Source organism: Pleurodeles waltl, chromosome 4_2 (assembly GCF_031143425.1).
Source record: "Pleurodeles waltl isolate 20211129_DDA chromosome 4_2, aPleWal1.hap1.20221129, whole genome shotgun sequence".
Taxonomy (NCBI): domain Eukaryota; kingdom Metazoa; phylum Chordata; class Amphibia; order Caudata; family Salamandridae; genus Pleurodeles; species Pleurodeles waltl.
The window spans coordinates 1,003,366,414-1,003,381,748 of NC_090443.1; the positions used below are offsets into that span (position 1 = coordinate 1,003,366,414).

Below are 15,335 nucleotides of genomic sequence, written 5' to 3' on the forward strand. Positions count from 1 at the left end.
TCGTTTGCTTAGTAGCAATGCCCTAGCCTGCAAATGTCAGTTTTACCTGTGCCCCGTCAAAATGGATTTGCCACTGTATAATCGTGTAGAAAGCTCGAGCACATTAAAAGGCTAAATATATAAGATAGTGACAGTAAGCCTCGACTCTGGAGGTTATTACAGAGCGATTAGAGGAGCATCGCGTGTCAGCCGAATCACCAGAGCATGGTAAGGGAGGGTAGGAGTCAAAACTCAAGCTTTGTATTGGCGCATGTCTCGCTCTACTCCTGCGTCCTGGTGACTTATAGACTCAACCCGGGATCCTTCAACTGTTGGGCGGCTTTCCTTAAAGGTGGTCTCTCTCAGCCCTCCTCGAAGAACCATGAACGTAGGCCCCTTGGGAAGACGCCTGCTCTACAGCAGCCTCCCATGACCAGCTGTATATTACAGCAAAAAAAACGATATACTGAAGAAAGAAAACACCTACAGTTGACCAGTTACAGTCCGGGATCTTTCCGTTATAATACCTCTCTAACCCCTGTAACACCCGGCTTCTCTCCCGCGACAGACCGGTTGGAAAAACACAAACTGCTGAGTTTAGAACACAAAACTTCCGGTTCTGCCAACAACACTGACGACGGACCGGAAGTACAGCAGGATTTGCCGTTGTACTGCAGCGTGCCCCGGCTGTCGAACAGTGCCGACCCATCGCTGGAAGGGTCACGTTTAATTTAACAACAGCAGGTAAGGTGTCTGTCGGATACACTTCACCAGGGCCTGCTGTAGGGGGGTGCGGCTAGTGCGGCCGCTCTGGGCGCTGACCGACCTGGAGCGGAGTGGGGGAGCTGTCCCCAGAAGGGGGGCTGTGTTGAGCAACAACTTTCGATTTAAAAGTAGCTGTTAACGAGTTCCTTGTGCTCCAGGTTTTAGACAGCAACAAAAATGTCGAAGTAAGTCTTGCGATTAATGTTCCTGCTAGACAGAGGCTGGAGTTTCGTCTAGTTGCAGCTTTGACAAGCCGTAATGTAGTTCAGAGGGTTAATATGCCTGCTGCAAAGAACAGATACGTAATGTAATTTTTGCACAGTTCACAGCATGTCGCGACGTGGACATAACGTCAGCACACTGGAATCCTTTATAGCAGGGTGACGGGATATTCTAAACCGGGCATGCCTCAGCAGTGGGCGCTCAGACGCCGGGTTTTAGTTTCTTGTGGGACTTGGCGGGCCTCCACCTATAGTTAATGCATTATGGCCACGGGTTCGGCAGGACCTTTCACACTGATGACCGAAAGGCTCATGTGCTCCCAGGCGCCTTCTTTCACAAGGACAAGGTGTGAAAGAGTGATCAGCAGTTCTCAAGGGGACTCGGATGTCAAAGACATTTAAGGCTGCGTTTCAGAGCCGTCTTTCCTATCTCATACCTTTCACCCAGCCATCACAACAGGCAGAATTTGTACTTGTTGAAAAGCTGACTTTTTTAAAAACAGCAAACAAGTGTACTCCTTGTTTAAAATATCATTTTGACTCATTCATAAGGTCATCTCCTTAATGTGTGAAAAATATGCATGTAATTCACATTAGTAAAGTTACTTACATGTTATTTTCACATTTCCAGTTGGGATAAAATCGATCATATTTTTTTATAGTGCTCAAAGAGTCAGGCAGCCTCTCCATGGTACCAGTAAAACAAAAAAATATTAAATCTTATACCCATGCATGTGGATTATATATGGAAAAATGTGTTGTGAATTGTATATTTCAATTGCACATATAAAACATATTGCTCAGTATGTGATGGCCATTCTTTTGATTAAGTGACCTTGATGCATACTGTGTACACTGTTTTTTCCCCCACAAAATGTTCTTCAGACTTTGTGTCTGCTTTCAGAGTTCAAGGATGGCAAGCTTGGGCATCCAGCACTGATTGGTTGGTGCAGTACAAAATACGTTGCTTATCATGCCTCGAAAAATCTACTCACCCACTCAGTGTGACGAGTCAATTTTTTGTCTGGTCAAGCCAGTTTTCCTGACTATTGGCCTAACCTGGTGAGGCAGCTAATGCCTGAATTGCTTCACTAGTTATAATCAATGTCCTGCGGCTAATTTAATGCAACCTTTTGCTATACAGCACTCGCAAAATGTTAGCACATGTTGTACTGATGATATTGTGTTTGGTGACCACACAGGACTTGGAAATGTAATGTGCTTGATCCATTAACTCGTCTCAAATTGTCTTATCCCAGGCAAATATTTTATTTCAAAAGTTGCCTTTTTTCTTCATTATCACGTACAAGAACACCTACAGATAGGTGAGCTCAGAATGTTTGCTGTAAAAAAAAAAAAAAACTTTCATTTCATTTAATAGACTAACATTTTGCTACTTATATAACAAAATATTGCTCACTTACGGAGTACACAAGACCCCGACTTGCCTTTTGGTTCACTAATAGCGCTGTCTTCAGAGTGGGGGCAGGAATGGTTCTCAGTTTGTATTTTAAAACTCTCACTTTTAAGCACCGCCATTTACAGACAGACATTTTCCATTGAAATGGCAACAAGCTCCCGCTCACGCAGTTTTACTGATAAAACTATATAGCATACAAATGCTAGTGTGGGAATCGAGTTTCAGCAAATATTTATTATTTGCACATCACTGAGTAAAACATGCTAATTTGTTTTGATCATATTAAATTAAAATCATTGTTTATCTTACTTCAGAATTACAAAAAGGTGCTTTCCTAACTGCTCAAATATATTTAATATTTACACAGTTCATTTCCCAGCTACTTACATGTTGGGTACCCAGAACGGTGGTCAGGCAATTAACTTAACAAAATCCTCTAACTTTACAGTCAGAGAAAGAAAAGTAAACACTAATCTCCAAGATACAATAAGAAGCATTTGTAAGAAGACACAAGCTGACATTTGTTTGAACACAGTAAATGCGACAAGATAAAACAATTTAAAGACATTTTTATTGCTCATACACTTTCTGAATTAACATAACACCTGTCTTTGCAAGCTCAAGTTCTCTTGCCAGTCCAGACCACATGTCCCTAAAAATAGGATACCCTGATAAAATCTGACTTGTTGTAGCAAGTAGGTGAGCAGATTTATTTCTTAAGTTCTGCCACGCTAGGAACATAGGGGAATCCAATGCTAAACAAGGCCCTATTGAATACAGTGGCTTTACACAGGTACATTGTATTAAAGAAAGCTGCCCCAATCTCTCAGACTGAAATAGTTTGACTCGCCTGTAGGCCTTCTGTGGTGCATAGTGTTTAGCCAAGGTAAATAGAAATTCTGTTACCATAAATACATTTTTAAGGTTTGTCTGTGTACATGTTTGTGATAACAGGTTTGTCATTTATCTTGTCATTTTTGTTGCCTGTCTTCATGTTTCAGACTCATACTTCTACACACCCTGCACCCATGCTGCTGCTTGCTGACACTTGATCAGCTGGGGGCTGATGGAAATGGCCCTGTCTACAGGGTCTCATTCAAACATTTTGAAAATTCCACTTTTAAAAAGTTGGAGTTTTCCTGTCCTTAGCCCCTGTAACCTGCCTTAGGTCACATGACTGGGTGTAACTGACAGTTGGGTGTTTGTAAATTCACACCAGACAATCACACAATAGGGGGATTAGCAGAGCCTGGATGGGCCCTTAACTGACTTGATGGGGGGCGGAACTAAACACAACCCCACTTGCAACTGAATAGGCTGGGCTCTGCCACCACACAATAGGCATAATGACCCTGTATTGTCAGTGCAGCCATCTAGGAGCCAGGGATGGGGAGGCAGGACATTCCTGGAACTTCAAAGAACCTTTCTGGAAACTTTACCAAACTTCTAGGAGCAGGGCACCAGGGTAATAAAAATAGGGCTTTCAGATCTGCTCCTCAGTTCGCCACTGGACCTGCGGAATGACTCTGAGGATTGCCTGCTGCTGTGACCTGCTGTGCACTCTTCCAGACTGCTGCTACACCTGGAAGGACTGTTTTGCTGTCTGGAGCCTGCTTGGAACTTTCCGAGGCCAACCCTGCTGTAGAGCCCTGCATCACCACCTGCCCCCAGAACTTCAGAAGTGATTCCAAGGACTAGTTTAGCTGGTCTCTTGTTCCGAGTCACAGGGACTTAAAAGGCTCCTACCATCTTAAACCTGCATCTGAACCCAGCCTGAGAGGCATCCATCCACTCCTGGACCTTTGTTTGTGGTGCTAAAGGTGGCCATTTTCTAAAACTGAGGTCTTGTTATTTTGAACCTTAAACTTTAAAACGTCATAACTCCGGTTCTACTAATTGGATTTTGATGGTCTTATTGTCAAATAATTTGTTATGGATGATAACATTTTCTTTTGTTTTCTAAATTGGTTTGGGATTTTTATTGTGTTGGGGTTTCTGTACTGCAAACATACTTAACATATTGCCTCTAAGTTTAGCCTGCCTGCTTTTTGTGGCAAGATACCCGGGGTTAAGCACAGGTTAAATTAGTGACTTTCTGTGGTTCACCCTGCAAAGGATTTTGGCTTTTGCTTGACTAGGGCTTACACCCCATTCAACCAACAACCTAATTTCTCACAGGGGCAATATAATATTGAATGTGCTTGGCACCTCCCAGCGTGACGATGATGTAATTACTAAAGCAAGTTAGTTATCACCCGCCTTCAATGTGACCTATTCTTTTTATACATAGATGAACATTATGGGCTAATGAATAACAGTTTTTTTTGTTTGTTTTTACAGTGGACATTCTGAACTCACATATTTAAAGGTAGCTTCACTTGTGCTAACAAAGCTCTGTGAAATAAAATATTTGCCTAGGATTACACAGTTTGGTCACGTGGGGAAACCTGGATTGATCCCCGGTTTTCTGTTTTTCACATTTTGCAATTCAATTACTAGATTGATATATCTTTGTCTCTCCTGTTTTGCAGTTTCCTTGAAAATTCCTCTCGCTATATGTGGCAAGCTGATTTTAAACTGAGCGAGGTCTTTCTGAGGCTTGCTAGTACTTTGGGGTGAGGGAATACTGCACAAATTGATAGGAGCAGTAATACCTGCTGCTCCAAGCCTTTCTAATTAAAGTATGAGACTCTAAAACCTCTGTATGTGCAGTGTGGCATACCCTGTTCGGAGAAAAACAGGATTACTTTCGAATGTTTCATTTTCTGAAAACTGCTGTCTGAATAATGCTGTTGGTTGTAACGGAGTCAAACAGCGTTGTATTTTTCCTTATGTACTATCTGTCACTGGCTCTATGGCCTGGCACTCTGTGTGGAGGTTGCCAGAGTGGCCTAAGTCACACTGACTTCTCCTTTTGAGTTAAACTTTACTTCAAGGCAGCATTCAGTGCCAGATAATTCTAGTATGAAGTCCGGAATGGCTGCACCATTGCACTGTTACCAGTTTCAAGCAAAACCTGTTTTGCATGAAGTTGATGGTTTATTTCCCAGCTCTGGCTGGATCTGAAGCCAAATCTTTATTCAGCTACACGTACCTTGTTATCTGAAACTGTTTTGGTGTTCACTGCTTGTCCAGGAAATCAATAAATCGCGTCACAACTGGATCTCAGAGCTGTCTGAACCCAAGTAAGGAGGCCTTTCCCTCTCCGTTATCCTCAAGCGGTGCCGATGCTAGGTCAGAAAGAGTTAAAAGGTTTGATGAGCAGATGAGAAGTGTAAGATGTAAACTGTGTCCAATGTGAGCTGTGCACAGAGTCTGTACAGATATGAGAAGAACAGGCAGAGATACGTAAATATAGGTGTGGTGCAAGGCTGAAACCTGGCCCAGGCCAAATTTCCTGCTCATCCCTTCGCTAATTGACATTTAAACAGTGCTCTGTCCTCCCTTAAAGGAACATTTTAAAAATTATATTTGTCAGATTGATTTAACAGTAGGCAGATAAATGCTTTATGAAGCTCTAAGCAGGCTGGATCCAGAATCCTTAAAATATAACAAGGATTCAGCCTTCCTGGACCGAATTTGAACACCTTTGACTTAACATGTGATCACTGTATTTCTTTAGCACTGGCCACTATTTATTTCTTGATAAAACTGAACAAAAAGCAGTTGTGTTAAACAGCATAGTGACAATGATATAAATCAAGTGGCCGAACTGTTTCAAACCCAGTTTCCCCACTTGGTGATCTTAGTAAAACCACTTTCCTTCACTTTCCCTGAACTTCCCATTAAGACCATTCTCTTCGGGGTGTGCTTTCTGAAAATACCTTAAATTTATATGTTTTAATAAATGATAACATGGCTTCATCTATAATGACCATATCAGACATATTTAACGGGCACACACTTGTTCCTCATGTCACTCTTGATGTGCCAGTCAGGGTGAGCAGCTTCCTTATGTTTTGAAACTTTTTAATGAATGTCACTCAGTTTAGTACATTACATTACTGCGTTCAAAGACTTAAAACGTCAAAGACCAAACTGGGCTAAATGTTTAACTATCATATTTTTATCACAAACCAAATAATTGTTGCATCTAATGGCTTCATATATATCTGGCATAAACACAAAGCTGGAAAATGTAACTGGTTTAATAACAAGGGTTCAGCCCATCCACTCGGCATCCCTAGCAAATTGCTCCTGCGGTCCAATAATTGATAAGTTAAGTAGGCTCGGAGTAATTTTGACAAATCTTTTGGAAATTAAACAATTATCAGCCTTCCACCGATATTCAAAAAAGGAAATCTAATAAACAGGAGCAAGAGTTAACAGCTGAACTACCTGAACAAGCACAGATAAACTTCCCATACGACGAAGTTACAAAAGTTTCCAGCAAGCAAGAACCTATGGAAGCTCAACCTCAGTCCTCACAAATGTTACAATCAAGAGCTGCAGCTCTGCAAAGGGCAGTTGCCCCCAAAAGAACAAAAAAGTCAAAGAAAACTCATTTTGGCATTCAATTAGATGAACAGTCAATGATGAAAACATGCAGTAATTGGAAGATACCCAGATCCAAAGATGGCGACTCAGCCTTCCAAAAATTAGTAAATTCAGTTCTAAATTGGTTAATCGTAACACCAGTTTTTGGAGCTTCTTAAAAGCAGCAGAACTAAAAGATAAATGCCTGAAAGCTTGTGTTGAGATGTTATTTCACCGCCTGTATTTGGGGGTTTTGTGTGTATCTAAGTTCTTGGTATCCTGGCAAGTCTCCACCTCGTATAAAACAGTATGGTGGCCACAGATTTTATGGATGGCAGGGCAGGACTGCTATTTGCAAAAAAAAGATAGGCCGCGTAGATGCAGGTCTAGCAACGTTTTTAAAAATGTTCGAGGCCAGTTAATGCCGTCTTTGCGTTATTGATGTCTGAGGATAGAGTGTGAGTGGCAGCCTGAAGCCATGTGAAGGCTGCCTCGGCCAGCAAGCTTTCTTTGTGAGTCGGTGGATGAGGTGAGGGAGCAACTGAGAGGGATATGTAGGTGAGTAGGTTTGAGAACAGTGAGTAAGTAAGATTATGGGATAGGTGGTGAGTTTCCAGTAAGTAAGCAAGTGAATGAGATAGGTAGGTGACTAAGTGGTTTGCATAGGTGAGCGGGAGTGGGACCAGTAGGTGAGTGAATAAGGTACATGAGAAAGTGAGTCAGAGGAAAAAGGTGACCAAGTGAGTCAGTGTGTTATGAAGTGAATGAGTAACTGTATATTAACCATTAATCTTGGGCTCCAGAGTAATGAGCTACCCGCCTTAAAGCATTTCAGTGCCTACTGAGGGATAGTAAGTGCTAAATAGATAACCAGTATATACATGTAGTTGTGTCTTGTATGTGTTTCGTACATTTTTTTTGTAGCTTTATATAGCATGAAATCAACCCAAGTATTGAATCCTCAACAGTGGCTCTCCCTGCACAGCTGGAGAGTCAATACTACAATATTCACTGCACACGGGAAAACTCACCCCATAATGCTTTGCAAGTATTCCTTTTACAACACATTTCTGCCCATAACTCCACCTATGGTGGTTGGGGACAATGGGACCGCCACTAAAACATTCAGAATGATGTACTCTCTCTGTCCAGGCCATCTTCTGGGTCACATTAGGTTAGAGGGGGTCCAACAAACATAACATCTTACACCATTCAGTATATATTTAACCTCTCTTTTATAGCTATAACCTTTGTTTTTAAGCTGAGGGGAGTTTGTGTTATGAGGGACTTGTTTGTAATAATATTCTGACAGTCCTGCCAGGCCTGCAAATGTGTAATGCACTATGTTCTCCAGGGGCTGAAGTATGATAATGGCCCCAAGACACAACTCAGTCGGCTCCTCTGGGATATCTAGCCATGATCAGTGGTACTGCACCTTCAGCTGTTGACTCCACAGGGACATCTTTCCACGACCAGTGGTACTGCACCTTTTGTTATTGACTCTTGACTCTACAGGGACATCTAGTAACAACATGCGGCACTGCACCCTTCTGCAGCTGTATCCACAGTTAACTGATATTTAAAAGGCCTGCTAGGCCTGAAAATGTGTAACACACTATGCCCTCAAGGGGCTGATCATATGGTTACACTACAATGTGATCATGCCCTCTAGGGGTGACTATATGGTTAGATGACCATGTTTCTTTCAAATGCTGTTTTTAATATTGTGCTCTGTAGGGACTGCTCGGACCATTAGTCTAATGCCAAGTGTATGAAGGAATGCACAAACACAGTTTATTTCTGATAAAGGTTTAATGTGCTGCATCGCTAAATATTTATAGGATCTCAAAGGCGACATTGACATTCTCATTTACAACATCAACAGCTCTAACTCTCCCTAATGAGAGACCTGTTGCATTGTAAATGCTTGTTATGTTTGGTACGCAGGGAAAATGGAATGCACATTTTAACAAGCAAACAGATGTGTGACCAGTTCTGTGCTTTTCAAAGAGTCATCTATTATTCCTCTTAGAACCTTGCTCCATCTGTATCTCTGAGGACTTTCATAGAATGTGACTCGTATCCGAAAATGAGGTTTCTTGACACTTATAGCACCTTGATATCACTGGACACCTGAACCACATCACTTTACAAAACACCTCAGAGCAAGTCTGGGACAGTGCAGCGGCTATGGTTTTAAGAGATCTTTGGTGTCTCTGGCATTTTGATGTTGAGTCAGAGCGGACCAATGGAAAAGCAATTTCCTTGCCTCTGGTGCATACATATTAAGATTTAGGAATACCAGAAGGAGAAGCTAAAGTCAGATAATTTTTGGCATAAAAAAATAAAATCCGCCTACATCGGGATGCTGGCATTTTAATTTGTTCATAGTAGTTTTACATAGAGTAGATCAGACCTGTGAGGTTGCATACTGCATTGCAAAATGCTAGGTTACATTTTGAGCAAGATCCATGCAAGTAGTACAGCATTTAGGTAAAGTGGAATAGGGTGCATATAATATTACCAAATGTAAGAAACTAACAGATTAAGAGGAGGAATGCTGAATATAATACAGGAATACAAACAAGTGATGTAAATATTGTAGCGATAAAGATGAATACGAACCAGAGAACACTGCCTCTTGCGCTTCCTTCTACAACGACTGCAGTGATTTAAGGTCTTGGTGATGGCAACGCAGGGCACTGGGTGAACTGTGGGTGGGGGTGGTGTTACCTATAGGGTGGAGTTGAGTCATCTGGGGAAGGGGAAATTGGGAGGTTAATCGAATTAGAAATCTGTGGAATGTTACGAAGTAGAACATAATGGGGGTGATTCTGATTCTGGCGGGCGGCGGAGGCCGCCCGCCAGAATTCCGCCCCCATTATACCGCTCCGCGGTCAGAAGACCGCGGAGGGTATTATGAGTTTTTCCCTGGGCTGGCGGTCGGTCTCCAAAAGACCGCCCGCCAGCCCAGGGAAAAACTCCCTTCCCACGAGGATGCCGGCTCGTAATCGAGCCGGCGGAGTGGGAAGGTGCGACGGGTGCAGTGGCACCCGTCGCGTATTTCAGTGTCTGCAAGGCAGACACTGAAATACTTTGCGGGGCCCTCTTACGGGGGCCCCTGCCGTGCCCATGCCATTGGCATGGACACGGCAGGGGCCCCCAGGGGCCCCGCGACCCCCCCCCCCACCGCCATCCTGTTCATGGCGGCTTTCCCGCCATGGACAGGATGGCGGTAGGGGGGGTCAGAATCCTCATGGCGCATGAAGGATTCCCCCGAGCAGCGGTAAGTCGGCGGGAGCCCGCCGACTTGCCGCTTCTGACCGCGGCTGAACCGCCGCGGTCAGAATGCTCGTGGGAGCACCTCCAGCCTGTTGGGGGTGCTCCCGTGGTCGGTGGCCCTGGCGGCCACCAGCCGCCAGGGTCAGAATGACCCCCCATGTCACTTGATGAGCTGAAAGGGGAGTAACAGAAGGAAATTAGTTACGTCAATATTTACAAACGAGACTCGCACTCACTAAGTGTCCAAGCATTTCGCTGGATGACGTCCTAGAGTAATCATAGTTGGAAAAGATGGGTGTTCTCCTACCATAGGCCCCAGTGGACCAGGAAGAAAAGAGAGAAAAACATAAGAAACGCAAATGGGAACTATTAGTTCCAGATTCCAATTGATACAGTTGTACACATTTCTGTTGGCTATATTACTCAAGGTCGAAATGATGAGTTGAAGAGTACAACTGGGATACGTGAGATGCAAACACAAGAGGGAACTTTCATGTGGTGTGAATCTGTAGCTTGCAGGTGCTCTAGACAATGGCCTGATGATGGTGCCAACGACTGAGCCAAACTCAAGGCATGCACTACTCGTAATCTAGGGATAGAAGAAAGTTGTTCAGGTAGACAAGTTTTTCTCACATAAGTTCACCTGGACATTGCAGTATTACAGAGATCAGGGCAAGATCCAGCGGTGAGGAAGATTGCTGTCTGGTGTAATAAATTTCAGGGGTATGACAATCAGGAAGGAAAAAGAAACAGAGGAAGTGTGTGATGTTTGAGAAACCAAGGTGTACAACGAAGAGAAGACACTGAGAGAGAGTGGTCACAATGATAATAGTGAGATCCAAGGGTACGCTTTAGGGATCTTGAAAATGCAATCATTAGGAAGCCCACACTGATAAGGAGGAAAAACTCAGTAGGACCTCAGAATGTCTGCTGATTCCAGGTGGGGCAGAAGTGTACACGGAAAGTGCTATGTAGTTTAGAGCAATGTCTCCATGTAAACTTTTAAATGTTAACTAAATATTTTATACAAAAAAGAGGAACATGTATGCCTTTGCCCCAGGAGTTATAAAAGTAACCTGGTTGTTTTTATTAGAGCACCCGTCTCCAGGGGTGGGTTCCCTTTATCAGATGTGGACTAGGATGAGGGAGACGGCAGAAGTGGTAATCAATGACCTTGCACTTTGGCGTTGCTGAATATTCGGTATTTAAGGCTTGTTAAATCTCCTTGTTCTTCACCTACCCCAGAGGAATCCATTCGGTTGTAGCGCTTGGTGCACTTTTGAAATTGGCATATGGGTTTGGCCTCTTGCTAAAAGAACACCGATTGTAAGTCTGGGTGACTGCTGTCAGGTCCTTTGGGGTTACCTCTGGAGCTCCCCTGAGGTGTCTCCATTTTTAAATTGTCTATTTTATAGAAGCACCCTCTTTTATTTTGTAGTGTGTACAGTTTAGCAGTACTGTTTATAAATTAGTACGTTCACAGGTTGAGTCTCTCTGATTGGTCAACCAATCAGAGGGGTGGAAAAAATGTCCCCACAAAAAAGGTGAAGCCGCAGCAGTAATGTTTATATCACTGTGGTTGTGTCCCTCCTATGACTGAACCAGCGTTACTGTGTGAAACTATCCTACCAATCTCCTTTTCTTAGGTTTTCTCCTTATATTGTCCACTGTTGAGCTGCTTTATAAGTGTCCAAGTTTGCCAGCGTCTGCTGTGCCTCACGGGCCGTGGAAAGGCAGTACGTCTGCTCCATGTTTCATCACCACACTTAAGATTGTCAACAGAACCTCTACTTTTCTGAGCACCTCATAGCATATACCACGTGTACCAATTAGTCATGCCAGTTTTTTTCTGGTGTGACTTAGTCTTCCCATTGGCAGCCTTTCCGAGGGTTGCTTTCCTTAGACAGTGTGGTACTCTCTTGTGCTTGCTCCCTCTGAGCACCTCCATGGCTTTCTGCAGCGGTTTTCTTGTGGTGCCCTCCAACTCATTGGGGCTTCATTGTTTTTTCTTACCATTTTTAAAAGACATCAATCCAAAATCGGTATGTAATGAGTTACTATAGGGGCAGTACAAGTGTGCTGTAGATTGCAAAACACTAACAGTTTATTAAGTATTATGGATTTTTATTTATATCTTGGCCAGATCTAGGGGATGCCAACCCCGGTCGTGCGCCAAGGGATCTCAACTTTCTTGATTGTAGGACACTACTGACTGGATCCCTGACTTTTGGCATTGTATACCTACTTACAGTCTAAAAACCTTGCCATTGACCCCACACAGCTTTACCATTTCTGCCTCCGAGAGCTCACCTGAAGTGTTCTCGCTGGGGAATCAGCTGTAAATACCATAGTACAGCAAGTTCGTAGACACAGGTGAACCTCCCATAGATCCCACGGTATCGCTGTGATCTTGGGCAGCCCACACTGACTCGTATCCCTCACCCCCAACAGCAGTGATTCTGAGCAACTAGAAGCTCTGCATTCCTGCAGGAGGCAGAGAACACAACTAAGCGATCTCATCCCCCCCAGGGATACTGTAGTGTCACCTTACAGAACATTTTCGTCATCTGCCTTACATTATATATTTCTTTTTCAGGGGGTTTTGCTGATTAAAACAAGAAAATGATTAATTTCTTAATGCGACAATGCTTCCAAACAGGCCTCCAGGTATGATATTAATTTTTTTATGAACCACAGTCCTTACCCTGGTCTCTGTGTAGTAGTGTGGGAGTAGAGTGGGTGGGCTGGTTTGTGGCGATACAGTGGGGCTGTCTGGGCACAGTCATAGCTGTGGTGGTTTGTGCATGGGTTCTGTTTGACCCACCCCATGGGGGTTTACTGCTTCTGACACGTGCACACTCCTGTGTAATCTAGTACTAATCAGACACCATTCCTTGGACCTTACAGTTCTTCACATAAACCTAAACTGTCTACAGTAACAGTATATTTGCACACACCTATTGATGTATACATGTCTGTACATACTGACTATGTCCTCGGAGTTAAAGGGGAGACCCTCACATCCCAATTACCACCTAGCCCCTGGGTTTATCACATTCCCTCCACCTGCGGCGATCCCGAGTGTGAGGCAGGAAAGGAGGGCTGTTGAGCCATGGTGAGAAACCCAATTGAGTAGGAGCAGCATCTGAGGGTGTGAATGGAATGAAGCCTGGCAGCTTGAATGGATCCTATCCGGTTTAATGCATCAGGCCCTTCTGTGCAGAACTCATTTCTTGTGTATGACTTATTTTCCTGAGATGTTTATTTTTTTTATCCCACAGGTGCAAAGGCATGGAGTACACCTGCTTCGTCTCCTACGAAACCCTGCTGCAGCTCAGTTTCCTGAACCTTGGCACCAGGGTGTGCTTATCCAATGTGTTAGGCCTTCATTGATGTACCACTGCCAGCAACACATGTGCTCCATGAGCCTGTCCAGCGGGCACATACTAGCCACAAACCAGTCACGGCGGCTTCACGTCTCAGCACATTGCTTTAAGAAGAGGATACCGGCAGAGCCCGAGCCTAGAGAGCTGGACTTGCTACGATATGACATGAAGGCAATAAAAAATAGCCCTAAACCTGCAATCTACTTGGGATTGGCTGGGCTCATCCCGTTTGTCTCCGTGCCACTCATTATGGGTGTCACTGAAGTCTACTACCCTGAGTTGGCCTTTGCCCAGGTGGCATATGGTGCTTCTATCCTCTCCTTCCTCGGAGGAGCCAGGTGGGGATTTGCCATTCCTGAAGGGAGTCCTGCCAAGCCAGACTGGATGAACCTGGGAAATAGCGTTGTATCACCCCTGCTGGCCTGGGGAGCACTCCTCTTCCACGATAACCTGACTGAGGCCACCTTACTAGTGATTATGGGCTTTGGCATTGCATTGCACTACGACCTTGGGCTTCTCCCAACCTACCCTGCCTGGTTTAAGGCACTCAGAACAATCCTCACCGTGGTTGCTGTTTTTTCTCTTGTTGGCACACTCGTGGCATCAGCTACATATCCAGAGAAGTCCCTGCAGAGTACCTAAACCACCAGGCATCATTGTGCATAGTGGCATGAGACACTACCATTTCCCCGAGTCTAATGAAGGTCTTTATTAGGATCGTCCAAGTTCACAATCATTGGTGAGGTCATGTGGCCTAATGTTGAACAAAAGCAATTGCCAAGGTGGAAGAACTGCTTTTGAGCCCTTTGGTCTCCAGATCAGATCTGCTTGCAAATTATGAAACTTAAACGGTACTGTGAAAGGTGTACTTGATGCAGGGTCTGTGTGAGAGCTAGAAGGTGCCAGTTTGGTTTAATTGAGTAAAGTGCCAGCATTATAATACACAGTTGTTGGGATCTCAGAGCATCAAGAGAATTGATAGGTTCATTTGCCAGTGCTGTGCTGGTAAACGCTGCGAATCACATCTTGGCCTTGTGCTTTTCAGTTTCTGATGGACGCTTCAGTAAGACACGTTTGGCCATTGGAATCATGGCATTCGCGAAGGGGATATAGTGTAGACAGAGCTTTCCCTCTTGTCTTCTTTCACTTCCCTTTTAAATCATCCACCCTATTAGAGGTCATGAACCTGTCTGCTTCTTGTTAACAGATGTTTTCGTTCTCCAGTTTCCGGAGTGCTCTTAAATAAATATTAACTATATAGAAATAGTGGCTGTTCCTTTCTTTGACTTGGAGGGCTTTCTTCTGGCTTGGATGCATTAATAGTTTTTTGTGCTGTACAATACAAAAACATCCAGGGCTTTTATATTGTCTCCACTGCCTCATGTCCAGCCCTTTCCCGGGTCTTGGGCCTTTCAGAGGTAACTGGGCTGTTATCATGTGGCTTCTATCAGTGATTTGTAGGAGTTACTCAAAAAGGTCCTAAAATACAGTTCACATTGTAGTTCATCGACTGTGGACCAGATAGCCAGTCTCTCCAAACCCCGGAAGTCCTTCTTTTCTTAGTATTTTACCTTTAATTATGTTTTTCTGTCAGACGTGGAGCCAAAAAGAGTGGCATGGGGCGTCTGGTGTAATACAAAGTATCAGCAATTTTCGATGTTTAGCAGGACACTTATGTGCATGAGGTGGTAACACCGGAGGGTGAAGCTCGGATAGATGAAAAGGAGTCAACAAATCTTAAAGGTCCCCTATAACCTTACCCTAAAGGGAACTGGGATAACTAACCTGAACAGTTGGTGGTACAGA

General features: G+C 43.9%; 1 protein-coding gene across 2 annotated transcripts; it reads left to right on the forward strand.

The window, feature by feature from the left end:
• The first annotated feature begins 536 nt into the window (after positions 1 to 536).
• On the forward strand, positions 537 to 14,793 carry TMEM69 (transmembrane protein 69). 2 transcript variants are annotated; one of them, XM_069232856.1, is made up of 3 exons: positions 537 to 723; positions 12,740 to 12,810; positions 13,425 to 14,793. In XM_069232856.1, the coding sequence occupies exons 2-3, from the start codon at positions 12,766 to 12,768 to the stop codon at positions 14,169 to 14,171; spliced, it is 792 nt and encodes a 263-aa protein (XP_069088957.1). In that variant the 5' UTR covers positions 537 to 723; positions 12,740 to 12,765; the 3' UTR covers positions 14,172 to 14,793. The 2 variants fall into 2 exon arrangements, with proteins under 2 accessions (XP_069088957.1, XP_069088958.1); XM_069232857.1 differs by lacking the exon at positions 537 to 723 and adding an exon at positions 774 to 929.
• The last annotated feature ends 542 nt before the right edge of the window (positions 14,794 to 15,335 follow it).

Excerpts from the sequence above, each read along its gene's own strand:
- TMEM69 (XM_069232856.1), top strand. The coding sequence starts at position 12,766 with ATGATTAATTTCTTAATGCGACAATGCTTCCAAACAGGCCTCCAG. Across the intron at positions 12,811-13,424 it reads GCTTCCAAACAGGCCTCCAG|GTGCAAAGGCATGGAGTACA; the intron begins GTATGATATTAA and ends TTTATCCCACAG.